General features: G+C 42.2%; 1 protein-coding gene across 3 annotated transcripts in view; it reads left to right on the plus strand.

Moving 5' to 3' along the window:
- Positions 1-15,137, plus strand: part of C2cd3 (C2 domain containing 3 centriole elongation regulator) — a 137,572-nt gene that overhangs the window by 38,916 nt on the left and 83,519 nt on the right. For all 3 annotated transcript variants that reach the window (XM_008852708.3, XM_029555885.1, XM_029555886.1), the window contains exons 9-14: positions 3,345-3,499; positions 4,829-5,038; positions 5,738-5,850; positions 8,936-9,054; positions 11,826-11,948; positions 14,112-14,606. In XM_008852708.3, the coding sequence (XP_008850930.1) occupies positions 3,345-3,499; positions 4,829-5,038; positions 5,738-5,850; positions 8,936-9,054; positions 11,826-11,948; positions 14,112-14,606 (1,215 nt within the window). The remainder of the gene's footprint in view (positions 1-3,344; positions 3,500-4,828; positions 5,039-5,737; positions 5,851-8,935; positions 9,055-11,825; positions 11,949-14,111; positions 14,607-15,137) is intronic.

The raw sequence follows: 15,137 nt of genomic DNA on the forward strand, positions 1-15,137 counted from the left end.
TTCCCAAACCATAAAGGCAAGGTGATCACAATCTTGGGGGTCCAGCAGGAATGAGAAGAAATAATCTTTAATATCAACTGTTGTGATATAATAAGGAGGAGGAATAGTGCCAGGGTGGGGCAAGTCGGCCTGTGTCGAGCCCATTTTTTCCATTTGGTCATTAATGGCGCCTAAGTCCTGAAGCAATCTAAAACGGCCATTTATCTTTTTAATAATGAATATTGGGGTATTATATTTACTAGTGGATGGTTCCAAATGTCTGAAGTCCAGCTGTTCCTGGACCAAATTTTTGAGGATAGATAACTTAGGTTCTGTAATAGGCCACTGCTCCACCCAGATCACATCTGTCAAGAGCCAGGTAAGAGCAATCGGTGTAGGAGACTCCTTAGGGGATGTCCCAGGGAGGGCATTGGACCTTAGAATTGGGGGTGCTGGTCAGGGCTCCAATTTCTCCCAGAGAGGTCAAGTTTATCATGGACTATGACACATCATAAAAGGCCTGATCATCTGTGGTAAGGACCACACCCATGTCCTCCAGGACATCTCAACCCCACAAGTTGAGGGGGACATTGGCCACTATGGGAGTGACTGTGCCCTTACTCCCATCTAAGTCCTTCCAGTGTACTGGGCGGACTACCAACTTTGTGTCCTGGCTGCCACCCACTCCCTTAATGGGCGGGCCAGGCCAATATTTCCAATGGGGGAACCGAAGAGACTCATTCTCGGTGATGATGGTAACATCAGCTCCCGTGTCCACTAGGCCCTTCACGGCGATCCCATCCAGGAATAAGGTCATTGGGAGGAGTGATTAAGAATTGGAAGGGTCCATAAAAACCTGTCTCGTTCCCCCTCTTACTTGTGGGGCTGAGGGATGCCCTGGGTAGAGTTTAAAGGAGCCGAGTCTGATTGGGGCCGTGACCTGCAATCTTTTGCCCAATGAAATCCCTTTTTGCATTTGGGGCAGTGAGTCTTGGGACGAGCTCCATTGTTCGGGAAGTCCCTGTGGAGGTGTCCTGTCCTCCCGCAGTTCTAGCAGCCATCTTTTGAATCAGAGGGGGTGGGCCTTCCTTGTAATAAGAGAGCCTCTAAGAAGGTGGTCAGGGCCTCGATGGGCCCTGGCCTGGGGTCTAGGTCTCTAGTGGCAAGTACTCATTTATGAATACCATCATTGCAGACAGGCGTGATAGCATTGCAGGAGGAGTATTTAGGCCTTCTATGCCAACTGTTTGACGAGCATATCTCGGGTGGTCCCAGACTCCACTCTCTGTTCCACCACTCCAATAACTCGGGCAAGGAAGTCTGTGAAGAACTTCCCTGGCTGCCGAATCAGATTGCGGAAGAATGCCTATGGGTCACGGGGGGAGCAACATTTAAGGGCCTTGAAGGCCAGGTCACTAACTGTGTATTAAGCATGAAGGCCAATAGTGGACTGGGGAATGGGGTCAATATATTATCCACGTCCTGTGAGCATATCCAGAGTAATATTAAGGCCATATTGAAGGTTGAGACGTGCCTGATTTTCAGCCTGATAATCATAGGTCAAACACCAGCTCAGGAAGACTGAGGGCTCCAATACCGCCTTTAATAAGTTATACCAATCATAATGGGTCTGTAACTGCCTGGTCCGTTGGCAGAGAACTTGCTCAAAATATGGGGAATTGGGCACTGATTCATTGGCGGCTTTGCGGATGAGTGCAAGGTCTGTGAGAGGGGTAGGCACCCATGGCTATTGCACAGCATTGGGGCTGACATTAACCGGAAAGGCAGACACAAGCCAGCAAGGGGCAGTAAGGGGTGGATGGGCCATGTCAGGGGTATAATGAGCAGGAGGTGCATTGGAGCAGGCAAAACGTAGTTCCTTCCCAGGATACTGGGGTCGTGGTGTCTCTGATTGTTGTGGCTTTGAAAGCAGGGTCTGAGGTAGGGGCTAGGGGGCCCCTTCCTCATCTGGATCGACTTCAAGGCTGGTTCCCATATCAAGGTCAGCGGGGGTTGAAGTAATGGCAAGGTCTTCACTGGCCTAATTCTGACAATGCTTATTATGGGCTGAAATGACTTCTTCAGGGGAGGAGGATTTAAGGCTGGCAATGATGGCTAAAAGGATCAGGACAAATGAGGCAGGGGGAACAACTTCCAACCCTACTTCCCTTTTTTGGGCCAAGAAGAGGACCCGCATCCAGAGGTCAGGATCCCACATATTCTCTGGATAGACCCATGGGGCCAAGTCAGTGGCCTCATCCCAGAAACTTTCAATACTTTTTGGTTTAACTTTCAGTCCCCGAGTTCTAAGGAGTGATTTGAGTGCTGCCGTTTGTGGCCCCTTGCATTGTGGTGGTAGTTTGCCCATCATGGGATGGTTCTGTGAAGGGAAACTCGCCACAAAAGTAAAAGGCAAGGGTGACTACCAAGAGGGCACAAATGAAGCAAACAAGGACCGGGAGCCACTCGGATGTAAACCACCCCGACATGAAGAGGTGTATCGGATCCAAATGTCTTGTGCTTAGTGAGGGACTTCTGAGGGCCGTGACACCCTCAGCCGTATGCTCACACAGGGTCTCCAGGACAGGAAACAGGATGACCTGTTCAGGGTGGATCAGCCCATATGTGAACTCACCGGGACGAGCCAAGGAATAAAATGTGTTGATGTGGGCTTCGGGACCATGCAGAGGAGTGTGCCTTCCTGATTTAACAACAAATATGACAAACGGTAGAGGGGACAGAGGAGGGGGCCACTCGCTCACCCTCAAGCAGCCGAAGGGACAGACAAAACCCGGGGCCTACTCACCGAACGAATCGAGGTTGGGGGCGTCGCCAATGCCGGGGATGCCAAGAACCCTGTTCGGGCGCCAGCTGTTGCCGGTTCTCGCAGAGAACGAGGGTTCTGACTGAGGTGGGGGTGAGCAGCGCGGAGTCAACACACAGACACGGGGAGTCGGGTGGAAGCAGGCACTAGGAGAGGTGCTGCAGACTCATTTATTGCTGGGAAGGGCAGGCCTTATATATCTCTCCCCCTGCCCCCAGTGTCCCATAAGCTGGTGTGTCACTCTCTGATAGATCCCCTCATCCAAGCCACTCACATCATCAGTCTCTATGTCTGGGGGCAGATTATAGGTTGGCTCTTTAGCAGAAGCGTGGGCTGTGCTCTCAAGGCGGAAGCTGTGCTCTCTAGTGTGGCATGTGCTTAGGTCTGGCACTTCACCTCCTACACTGTCCTTGGTGTCAGTTATCTCTTTTAAGAGAATTTTTATGTAGAGAAGTCACTTGCTTTTAGAGAATGTTTCATCACTATATTCCCCAAAGCAATTGTCTTTCAATGTCCTGCCTTCTGTTTCCTCTTCCTGTAGAACTCTGATGTCAGTGTCAGTGATTTCCTCAGTGAAGATGATGGCACAGAACCTTCCAGAATAATGAACCAGTCAAAGGCTTTTGGAAGGTCTTCTAAGGTTGTGGAGCCAAGTGAATGTAAATTGAAGAAGAGAGGAGCAGGCAAGAAAAGCCGGTGAGCTGCTGTGAATGCCAACTGCAGGCAGGAGCAAGGCACAGGGTCTTCCCAAGGTCACAAGTACAATGGCTGGTTTCCCAGCCTGTCTGGGTGGGTAAGTTAAGGTGAATCAGTGAAGCATTTCAGTCTTTAAAAGATTTTCAGCAGTTAAAGAGAACTTCCAGCTCTTGCAGATGACCTGGATTGGGTTCCCAGAACCCACATGGCAGCTAACTCACTCTCTCTCTCTCTCTCTCTCTCTCTCTCTCTCTCTCTCTCTAGTCTATAACTGTAGTTCCAGGGCATCCAGCACCCTCTTCTGGCCTCTGTGGCACATGCATACATGCAATCAAAACACATAAAATAAAAAGAAGTAAATCTTAAAAAATGTTTTTTTAGGGACTGGAGAGATGGCTCAGCAGTTAAGAGCACTGGTTGCTCTTGCAGAGGATCCAGATTTGATTCCCACCACATGGCAGCTAACAACCATCTGTAACTCCAGTTCCAGGGAAATCCAACACCTTCTGACCTCCATGGGTGCTGCATAACATGAGTACACTTACACACATGCAGGCAATACACTCATACACTACAATAAAAATGATAAATTTTTTAAAATGTTTTTTAAAAGCAAATGACATGAAAGGACAGGCTGATGAAAAAGCAGAATACTTAGTTGAATGTGTTCTGTGATCACACTAATGTAGATGAGCATAAAGGCTGGGCATGGTGGCACACGCCTTTAATCCCAGCACTCAGGAGGCAGAGGCAGGATGATCTCTGTGTTCAAGGCCAGCCTGGTCTACATAGTGAGTTCCAGGCCAGCTGGGACTATAGGGAGACCCTGTCTCAAAAAGACCAGAAAAAAAAGGGGGGGGCGGGGGGAGAAAATGAGTATAAGGAAAGGAAAGGACACAGAATAACAAAGATTACTAGACACTGGTAGTGGGTAAACTACAATAAATTTGACTAAAAAACCTAATTCTATAACATCTGTTTCTGTACTTGTGTAGATATAAATCTTTAAGTTAAAAGAATATTTTTTACTCATTTTGAGGTTTCTTTTGGAATTAGAACCAGATCCTGATAAAGGCCTAACCTGGGGCATGTTAGCACTTGGGAAGTGGGAACAGGAAGATCAGGGTTCCAGACCAGGCTAGGCTACATAGTGAGTTCTAAGCCACCTGGGCTACATTATGAGATCTTGTCTCAAAAAACAAAACAAAAGGCCATTTCCACTTAGTTTTGAAAACAGACACTTGCTGTTCTTCCGCCTTGTTCTTTCCTGTGCACCTGCATTGTTCTGTACTGGGCCTCTAACTGCATATCTGTGTGAACTCTTTGCAGAAATTTGGTTGACCAACAGGTGCTCTCAAAGACTCCAGGAAATACTCAAGTGATGTCACTCAGTGTGGATAGACTGGCTCTTCTGGGTAGAACACATTCAGTCAGAATCATCATTGAAACAATGGGAGTTCCTCCAGATAGTCCCCAGATGACATCAGGCCGAAAAGCATTATCGGAGAGACCACCTAAGCCCACAACAGCAAAAAAGCGGTATGTCTCTAACATAGGAAAGTAAATGTGCCATTTGGGGAAAGGGTGGCTGATTGTATGTGACACTCTTTGATTTACAGTTTGTTTTCATGTACATTATACAATCATAAAAAGGAATCAAAGCTCCAAAGAACTAGGCAAGGTCAATTTGAAATAAGGACTTTTGGGGCTGCTGAGATCGCTCAGTGGTTAAGAACACTGACTGTTCTTGTAGAAGACCTGAGTTCGAATCCTAGCACCGACATAGCAACTAACAACTGTCCGTAACTCCAGTTCCAGGAGATCCAACAGTCCCTTCTGTCCTCCGCAGGCATTGCACAATACAAGTGCACTTACGTACATGCAGGCAATACATGCGTATACAGGAAATAAAAATAAATATTTTAAAAAATAAAGAAATAAGGACTATTAAGATGGAAAGTCTGTTCTTTCAGACATTAAAGTTAGCAAGAGAGATGCACACTTAAATGGCTGTTTATAATATAGGGCTTTAGAGGCCAAGGTAGACGTTTTAGATTATAAGTGCTATAGGAGCTGTCAGAAACAAGCTCTGTTCCCCTGGCCAGGATGATGAAAGCTTTGAAGACACACATCTGAGGATATAAGGTCCCAAAAATGGGACCCTCAAAGATAGGAGCTATAGGCAGAAAACAGTTACTGTTTGGTATGTTTTTAATCACTTTCCGCCCCCCCCCCCAGCACTTTCTTTGTGGAATATCACTTTCCTGTGGGCTTTTCTAAAAGCAGTCTGGGGAAGAAAGCTTTGATCACTGAGACTGTTCGACTCGCCTCCAGTAAGATTATGGACGGAGGTAAGAAACATACTGGTTTTCTGCTTTTTAGACACTGACCTGAAAGAAGTTATGAACACTTAATTACTCATTTGACTTTTGTAGTACAGAATCTTGGAGCTTGCAAAAAATTTGCAGTGAATTACCATACTTGTGTTATTTTAAAAGTGAGGAAACTGGCCCAGTGGTCTTAGGACAATCCAGATGTAGCAAACAGGTTCATAACATGACAAGACAGGAGTTCAGAATATCTGATTCTTTTTTTCTTTAATTGAATTTTTGCAATTTTCATACAATGTCATTTGATGGTATTTAGATTTCTTCCCCTATCTACACTTCTGCTTACTACCCTCTGCCCAATTGAATGTGCTCTATTATATAAATAATAAGGCCCATAGAGTATAATCTGTGTTGCCAAATGTCCTTCAGTGTGGGTCTGTCCCCTGGAGCCTGGTTAAGAACGTCTGATTCTGGGGCTGGAGAGATGGCTCAGCAGTTAAGAGCATGGACTGCTCTTGCAGAGGACCTGGGTTCGATTCCTAGCACCCACATGGCAGCTACAAACCGTCCTTAACTCCAGTTCCAGGGGAATCCGAAGCCCTCTTCTGACCTTCGCGGCATTGGACAACACAGGTGCACTCACATGCAAGCAATACACTCATACACATAAAATAAAAATAATAAAATATTAAAAAAGAACATCTGATTCTTAAATCATGTTCTTTCGGGGCTAGAGAGATGGCTCAGCAGTTAAGAACACTGACTGTTCTTGCAGAAGATCTGGGTTTGAATCCCAGCACCCACATGGCAGCTAACAACTGTCTGTAACTCCAGTTCCAGGGACTCTGACAGCCTCTTCTGTCCTCCGTGGGCATTACACAACACAGGTGCACTTACCTACGTGCAGGCAATACACGCATACACATAAAATAGAAAAGAAAGTTAAAATTAAAAAAAATCATGTTCTTTCAATATTGCCAAATTTATTTTGTGAAAATATGATTCATATACAAGTCACCCATGTGATGTGTATCATCTAATGGTTCTTAATATATTCGCAGAGCTGCATACTCGCCAAAATAATCTAGTTTTAGAAGATTTTCATTTACTTAAAAAATCCCCATACTTACTAGCATTTGGTCCCCTCCCCACCCACTCGAGCAGCCACCAACCTGTTCTCTCCACCAGTGTGTCCATTCTGGATATCTCATGATAAATGGAATCATACAACATGTGATTTTTATGACTACTTCATTGACTTAACATATGTTCAAGTTTCATCCACATTATGTTGTATGTCAATGTTTCATCTTTATGGTTTCTTAATATTCCGTTCATTTATCCCTTCATCCATTGATAGGTTTCCACTTTGGGGGCAGTTTTATCTAATGCTGCTATGAAATTTGTGTGTCTGGCTTTGTATAGAGGAGCGTTTTCGTTTCTCCAGTGTATGTATCTAATGGTGTAATTGCTGAGTCACATAGTCACTGTATTTTAACTTTTTCAACAGTGAGTATACCATTTTGCATTCCCTGCTAGAGTGTACATGAGGATGTCAAGTTTCTCAGCATCAACACTTGCTACTTCCCACTGTTTTTGTTTTAGCCATCTTAGTGTGAAATGACATCACTTTCTGATTTTGGTGTATATCTCCCCATGCCTAACGGCATTGAGCATCTGTTCTTGTGCTTACTGGCCTTCTCTGTTTTTGCTTGCTTGCTTTTTGAACTAGATAATCCATTCACAGTTCCATCTTTTTAAGCAAACGATGTGTCTTTCCTGAGTCTGTTTCATGCACTTATCAGCAAATACCTGTATTTCCTTCTGCCTCCACACCATTTTGTGCATGTTAGATCGCCATGTATCCTGTCAACACATATCTTAGGGATTTCCCCATATCAGGATCTAAAGAGCATCATCATTCCATTTTCACTACCTGCTCTTCTATTGTGACATTATGTTATAATTTAAACATCCCTCTATTGATCAATATTTAAGGTGCTTATATCATCTGCTGTTAAAAACAACACTTCAGTAAATGTACATAGAGAACTTCTCACTTGGTATATCTAGCATAAATGTTCATTAACCATTTATCCTTAAAAACAGTATCTGCACTTCAGTTCCGGGGATCCAGTGCCATCTTCTGACCTCCATGGGCATCACAAGACATGGGTGCACTTACACACATGCAGGCATTACACTCATACACATAAAATAATAATAAATAAAATATTTTTTAAAAAAAACAAAAGTTGCCAAAGATGAATAGAAGAGTAGGTCAAAATGGGCCATTTGATGAATGAATACCATTGATGCCAGATTCTCCACAGGCCTGGGCTCTTGATGTGAGTTCCTTAGATCTATTTTAAAGACCTTAGAAGTAAATGAACAGTAAGATCATCTTACAGGTGACAATTGTTGCTGCAATTGTCACTGATAAGTAACAGAGCTAGAGCTTGAGAGCATCTCCTTTGCTTTTAGTCTTAAATTCCTTTTGATTTCCTAGATAAAGCTCCGTAATGAAGACAAACTAAATACCACCATTACTTCATACAGTTTCACTAATCCCTTTCCATCCAAGAGAGGGTCTTTACTCTGCATGACATGACTAGCTAACATTAGTATCTGATACTTGGTCTGAGTGTGACAGTAGGCGCATCCTGTCCATTAACCAGAGTATTAACTCGGTTTTATTATTAGAATTTTAAATTCCATTTTTCTGATTTCATTTATCCCTCATTGTCTTTTGTACAGTCAGTCTCTCTCTTTTTTTAACTATCTACCAACTTGCCTTTTACAAGGTTCCATTACGTTAACTGCAGTAAAATATGGGGATGTTGCCTCACACACCCTGTGTTCACATGCTGGACAATCATTTCTCTCAGCACGGCCTGGCAATAGAGCACTGCTGTCCTCTGCTACTTTGCCCAGGGTTTTTTCTTTGTCTGCGTCTTCAATCCTACAACCCTTACTGCCTTCTCTGAAGTCACACTGGCTAAATTGCCAAAAGAAGTAGAAGGGAAATGGGTCATACCAAAGCATGGATTAATGATGGCTGGTTGGACTGTGTGATGGATATCTGTATATCTGTTCTCCTTAACAGTGGTGAAATTCCAGCAGCGATTTGTGTGTCCAGTACAGTTTGATGGCTCAATGATAGAGCACTGGTGGAATTCTAACCTCACTTTCCAAATCTATGCAAAGAAAACTCCACAGAAAAAGGTAGGTCAAGTTGACTGACCTTTCCTCACCATTCATGCCTGGTATACTTAAAATCGTTTTCATAGATAAACTGGGCTCAACCAACACATGCTTATTTCACTTACTATTATTATTATTACTGTGTAATAAGTCAGATATTGTGCTAAATGTTCTATACAACACACTGTCAAACTTGACTCACAATACCTCTATGAATTAAATACATTATCTTCATTTTGTAGATGAAGAGATTGAGATTTAATGAAGTTCAGTAACACGTCTGAGATTCCCGGTCTAACAAAAGGCAGAACCAAAAAACCATCAAATCCTAAACACAATTTAGTTTTGGCTTTTGTTGTTGTTGTTTGGTTATTTTTAGACAGAGTCTCATTTATGTAACCCAGGCTGATCTTGAAGTTGCAGTTCTCCTGTCTCATCCTCCTAAATGCTAGGATTGAAGGTGTGCACCACTACACCAGACAGATCCTAAACTCCTAAGCTCTTTACTGTGTTCCTTTGCTATAGGGTGATGGCTGTTGGTATTGATATAGGTTATATTTTATTAGCTTTAAGTTTCTCTTTCCTATTTGTAGGTAGAATACCTAAAATACCCATCCCATGTTCCAAAATTATAAAAATTGTAGGTAGCATTTGATCAAATAATTTCAGGTTTATAAAATTCCCTTGCAGTTGGTCCATTATCACTCAATAACGTGAGCAGTGTTGACTTCCTCCGTGAGAGTAACCTGGTCTTCTGACCTCATCTTTAGTATGAATGGCACGAATGCATTCATACTAATGGCACTAATGCATTTGTTTGTTTCTCTCCTGAGATTATAAATAATACAAACTCTTAGGAAAATAGCAAGACACAGCCAGGTGTGGTGGCTCATGCCTTTAATCCCAGCACTCAAGAGGCAAAGGCAGGTGGATCTCTGTAAATTCAAGGCCAGCCTGGTCTACAAAGTGAGTTCAGGTCAGCTGGGGCTACAGGGAAACCCTGTATCAAAAAAAAAAGACCAAAAATAAAATTTCTAGTGAGCTAGGAATAGTTGGCACATGACTGTAATCCCAGCATGTGGGAGGCAGAAACAGAAGGAACTCCTGGTCTGCATAGCAGGTACCAGGCCAGACATGTCTACAAAGTAAAACCCTGCCTGAAAAAAAAAAAAAAATTTTAAAACAAAACAAAAAACTTTTTAATGAACTGATCACTTTGATAGCTGCATATCATGCAGTTGTGATCATACAAAGTAATCAGTTTATATGGATGTGCTAAAATTAGCTTAATAATTCTAATTTATTGATATCCAGTCATCTCTAATTATGAACTACTACTTTTAACATACATATTTGTGCACAACTTTTATGTATTATTATTTATGTAGCATAAATTCTAGAAACGAATTGGTACACCAAAAAATATAAAGCTTTCTGTAACTGCCAGGATTCTTGTCTAAAAATATATTTTGGGCGGGAGAGACAACTCAGCAGTTAAGAACACAGGCTGTTCTTGCAGAGAACCAGGATTTAGTTCCCAGCACCTACATAACAGCTAAGAACCATCTATAACTCCAGTTCCAGAGATTCCAATGCCCTCTTCTGGCCTCCTTGGGCATTGCATCCACATGGCAGCTACAAACCATCCTTAAGCCCTCTTCTGACCTCTGTGGCATTGCATGACATGGGTGTACTCATATACATGCAAGCAAAGCACTCATACACATAAAATAAAAGTACATAAATAAATTTTTTAAATATTTTATTATTTTTATTTTATATGTATGAGTGTGTTGCCTGCATGTATGTGAGTGCACCTGTGTTGTGCAGTGCCTTGGAGGTCAGAAGAGGGCTTCGGATTCCCCTGGAACTGGAGTTAAGGATGGTTTTTAGACGCCATGTGGGTGCTGGGAAAAGTATGATGGTAGTTTATGTTCCTGGCTTCACTGATATCGCACAGCCTTTTGTTCCTTCATAGCCTTGACAGCATAAGGTATATCAAGTGTTGTAATTTTCTTAGTTTTAATAGCAAAGAATGTATAGCATCTGAATTCTGTTTTGGTCTTTTTGAAACAGGATCTCCCTGTAGTCCCAGGTGGCCTGAAACTTACTATGTAGACCAGGCTGGCTGTGAACTCACAGAGATCCACCTACCTCTGCCTCCAAATTGCTGAGACTAAAGACATGTGCCACCATACCCAGCTCTGAATTTTTTTTTTTAATTTTATTTTTATTTTTGTGTGTGTGTGTGCGTGGTTTTTTTTTTTTTTTTTTACTATTTTATTTTTATTTTATGCGTATGTGTTGCCTGCATGTATGTGAGTGTACCCATGTCATGCAATGCCACAGAGGTCAGAAGAGGGCTTAAGGACAGTTTGTAGCTGCCATGTGGGTGCTGGGACTCGAACCTGGGTCCTCTGCAAGAGCAGTCAGTGTTATTAACCACCGAGCCATCCCTCCAGCTCCTCTTTTTTTATTTTTAAGAATAAAGTTTGAACATTTTGAGTCAAGAGCTCCTTTTTTAAACATTTGTTAAAGAACTTTACAGAAAAATCAGTATGTGGCTAAAACTAAGTTTTAATTAAAAAAAGAAGAACTCCATGACTTATAAAGTCTCTCTAATTTTCCAAGGGATGATCATGAGACCCAGAAGGGAGACTGAATGATGAGAGAATATAAGTATCTTAATCACATCATTATTAGTATTGTACTTCATAAAGCATCATAGGTCATCCCTTCATTAAAATCCCTTGTGGCTTCTCTTTAAGCCTTTTCTTTCGTTATTCCATCAGCCAGAAGTCATTGGATCTGCATCACTTTCTTTGCGAGCTGTCATTCAGTCAGAGCTGCTGTCATTCAGTGACCAGCTTCCAGTGCAACAAGAAAATGGTGAGACTTCACTTGGACCTCTGAAGGTATGTGGGCATGCATTCAGGAAGTCAAAAGTGTTTCCTGAGCATGTATTAGTGACAGGCGCTGAGAATCTAGCAAGCAGTGAACAGGACAAGCAGGGTCTCTGCTGTAGGGAGGCTTCTATTGACATGGGGGAGCAGAGTGCTGTGAAGGAAGTAAATGTATAAGATGGCATCTGGAGGAAGTAGATGGTAGTCAGGCAAGTCTTTCTAAGGAGGTGTTACCTAGGTGATATTTGAAGAAAAAGAGAAGAAAAGTAAAAAGCACACACAAAGACCCTACTGTGATACTAGTGAGACAGTTTGTGGCAAGGGATAGAGTGTTACACAGGATAGCAAGCAACAGGGAAACAGAAGAAAAGCGAGTTGTACAGGCAGGTGGGAGTGGTACTCAGACCTTGTACAAGACAAAGCAAAGTGTTTAGATTTTAGCCTAAAAGGCAAGGAAGGCACTGGTCAAGCCCTCTTGTTTCTAGAATTTCAGGCATCGAACCTATACCTAAGGTCTCAAAAACCTTCGTGCTACCATTACACCAAATTCTACAAATCCAAGTAGCTAAAATTCTTTTTGTTATAGGTTTTCTAGTTAGTTCATTATGCAAAAGGTACAAGGGTTAATCTTTGCTTTCATGGTGTGACATCTCATTTTCATTTTAAAATATTTCTGTGTGGTCAGTAGACTGTAGGGAATGAAAGGGGAAAATGAGGAGGCTGGCGCATTACTCCTGAAAAGAAGATGATGGATGAGGGCTTGACCTAGAGTTGGGTCAGTAAACAGAAGCAACTGTGTATGCCTGCTGGAGTGAATTCTGAGGTGTAATTTGTTGGAGAAAGTGTTCTTTTCCCTGTGTTCAGCAGCATTAGGATTTCTTAGGCAGAATTTGAATATATGGCTTCGGGACAGCTTGACTTGGTCCCCCAGTAAGGTTTTTTGGGTTGCTTTGGTCTTTGAGACAAGGTATCTCTGTGTAGCCCAAGCTAGCATGGAACTCACACTTATCCAAGATTACTTTGGATCCTGCAATCCTCCTGTCTTAAGCTCCTGAGCACTAGATTAAAGGTTATATGCTACCACACCCAGCTCTGCTGAGTTTTTTAAATCTCCATACTCATGCCCTAAAATATTCCCCCTTGTTTCCAGGCACCCAAAGGATAAAGTTCAAGGCTCAATGTATGACCCCCGCCTTCAACTTTAGCCTTCCCTACAAATAGCTGTGTCACATGAATCTGATATAGGCCTGTCCAACACATAACCTGCCACAGCTGTGTACAGCCAAAAATAACTGTGAACATATCGCAACACAAAATCAGAAATTTATGTAAAACATTGAGATCTGTTTTTGTTTTTTGCACTGTTACAACTCAATTGCATGGTTCTCTAACATAAATTTTTTTGAAACAAATTCTCACTGTGTAGCCCAGGCTGGCCTGGAACTTAGTGTCTCCATGTAAGTTTTACTTGTTACCTGTTTTGTTCATTCTTAACTATAAAGTTTAAAATCTGAAAAGTGTGACAAATTGGATGGATAGACTGAATTTCTGTCCTTGCCCTGTACTATAGCGGCCAAGAGAAATACTAAACTAGATTGATACCTGATAGAGAAAAAACATGGCTGTGTAAAACATGATTTCTCCAGTGCTGGAAATTGAACGAACTTTGTGCCTATTAGGCATGTGCTCTACCACAGAACTACATCTCCAGCTCTCTCAGAGCACTTGCTTACTAACTGATAGTCTTCTGCATGATAATAAAGAAGAGTTGTTCTGTACCCCATGTTAATTTTATGTTAGTACAGATTCTTACATTATTCAGTAGGTTATATAATCTGCTGCTATTACTCATTTTCATGCTCAAAATTATCCTAGATTTAGCCAGTAAGAGCCTCTTCAGCTGCAGTCTATGACCTTTTTAATGTGTCTCCATCATTTTCTGAGCATTTCCTTATTTTCTGGTACAAGATTGTTTTCCCAGTTCATCTTACACTGTTGATAAATAATCTGCCTCACGTTTTATAGTCTGGCAAATGGATGTGTATGTGGTCCTTATACTTTGGTATTTGAGGTTGAATTAATTTGGTTTTTAATTTCTATCACCTCCAGCTCCAAAATTCTGATTCCCGTTCTACCAGGCATTCTAGCTGACTCTTCTCCTTTTATGTTTTATAGGTAACCATGGAGCTTGTTATAAGCAACAAGGATTACACTGGTGTCAGTGCGAAGTTCAGTAGCAGCACCCAACATACTCCACTTTGTGTTACTACAAGTCCAGATAAGAGACTGCCAGAACCAAGTCAAGATACTGCCTATACCAAAAGTCCACAGAACTCCAATCAAATTTGTGAGGAAACAGCAAAGAAAACACAGAATTTAGTGCTCCCCAGCCCCAAATCACCAAACTCTATAGTCCCAGATTCTTCAGTCTTCATGGCTTTTCCAGCTTCTCATAATTTGATACATCAGAAAAATGGGTCAACCAAAGAAAATGCTTTGCTATTGCATGTACTGCTGATGGTGCCAGATGGGAAAGATTTTGTCACTGGAGAATCTGAGAAACAACCAGCATGCAATGTTTATTTAAATTGCAAACTCTTCAGCACAGAAGAAGTCACCAGATCTGTCATCTCATGGGGTACAACGCAACCAGTCTTTAACTTTTCTCAGGTAACTTAGTGTGTTCCATGACCATTACAGGTATATGTAGGCAGGAGACAAGTATGTCCTAAATCATAATGCTACCTTAGAAATGTAGAGTGTCCATCCAGGCAGAGACATTTGCAGTTATCTGGTATGCTCCATTGATGGGAGAGTTGAGGACACTGCCAAAGCTTTTCATCTCTCTTTCTTTCGTTTCTGTCTCATTTGATAGGGTTTACCACTATTCCTTTTGCCCTAGATTCTTTTCCCTTTTGCCTCCTGCAGAACTTTCCTACCTTCCTTTTATCTCTAGTCTCTTTATTTTTTATTTATATATTATCTGTCATTCATTCTCCATTTATTTTGATATCCATCTGTCTTAGTCTGTTTCTTCATTGCTGTGACAAAATACTCTGACCAGTACCAACTTGGGGAGGAAAGGGTTTATTTGCCTTATATCTCCCAGGTCACAGTTCATCAGGGAGCCCAAGGTAGGAACTCAGGGCAGGAACCTGGAGGCAGGAGCTGGAGCACAGGCCATGGAGGAACGCTGCTTAC

The sequence above is a fragment of the Nannospalax galili genome, unplaced genomic scaffold (assembly GCF_000622305.1).
Source record: "Nannospalax galili isolate Female #2095 unplaced genomic scaffold, S.galili_v1.0 scaffold686, whole genome shotgun sequence".
NCBI lineage: Eukaryota > Metazoa > Chordata > Mammalia > Rodentia > Spalacidae > Nannospalax > Nannospalax galili.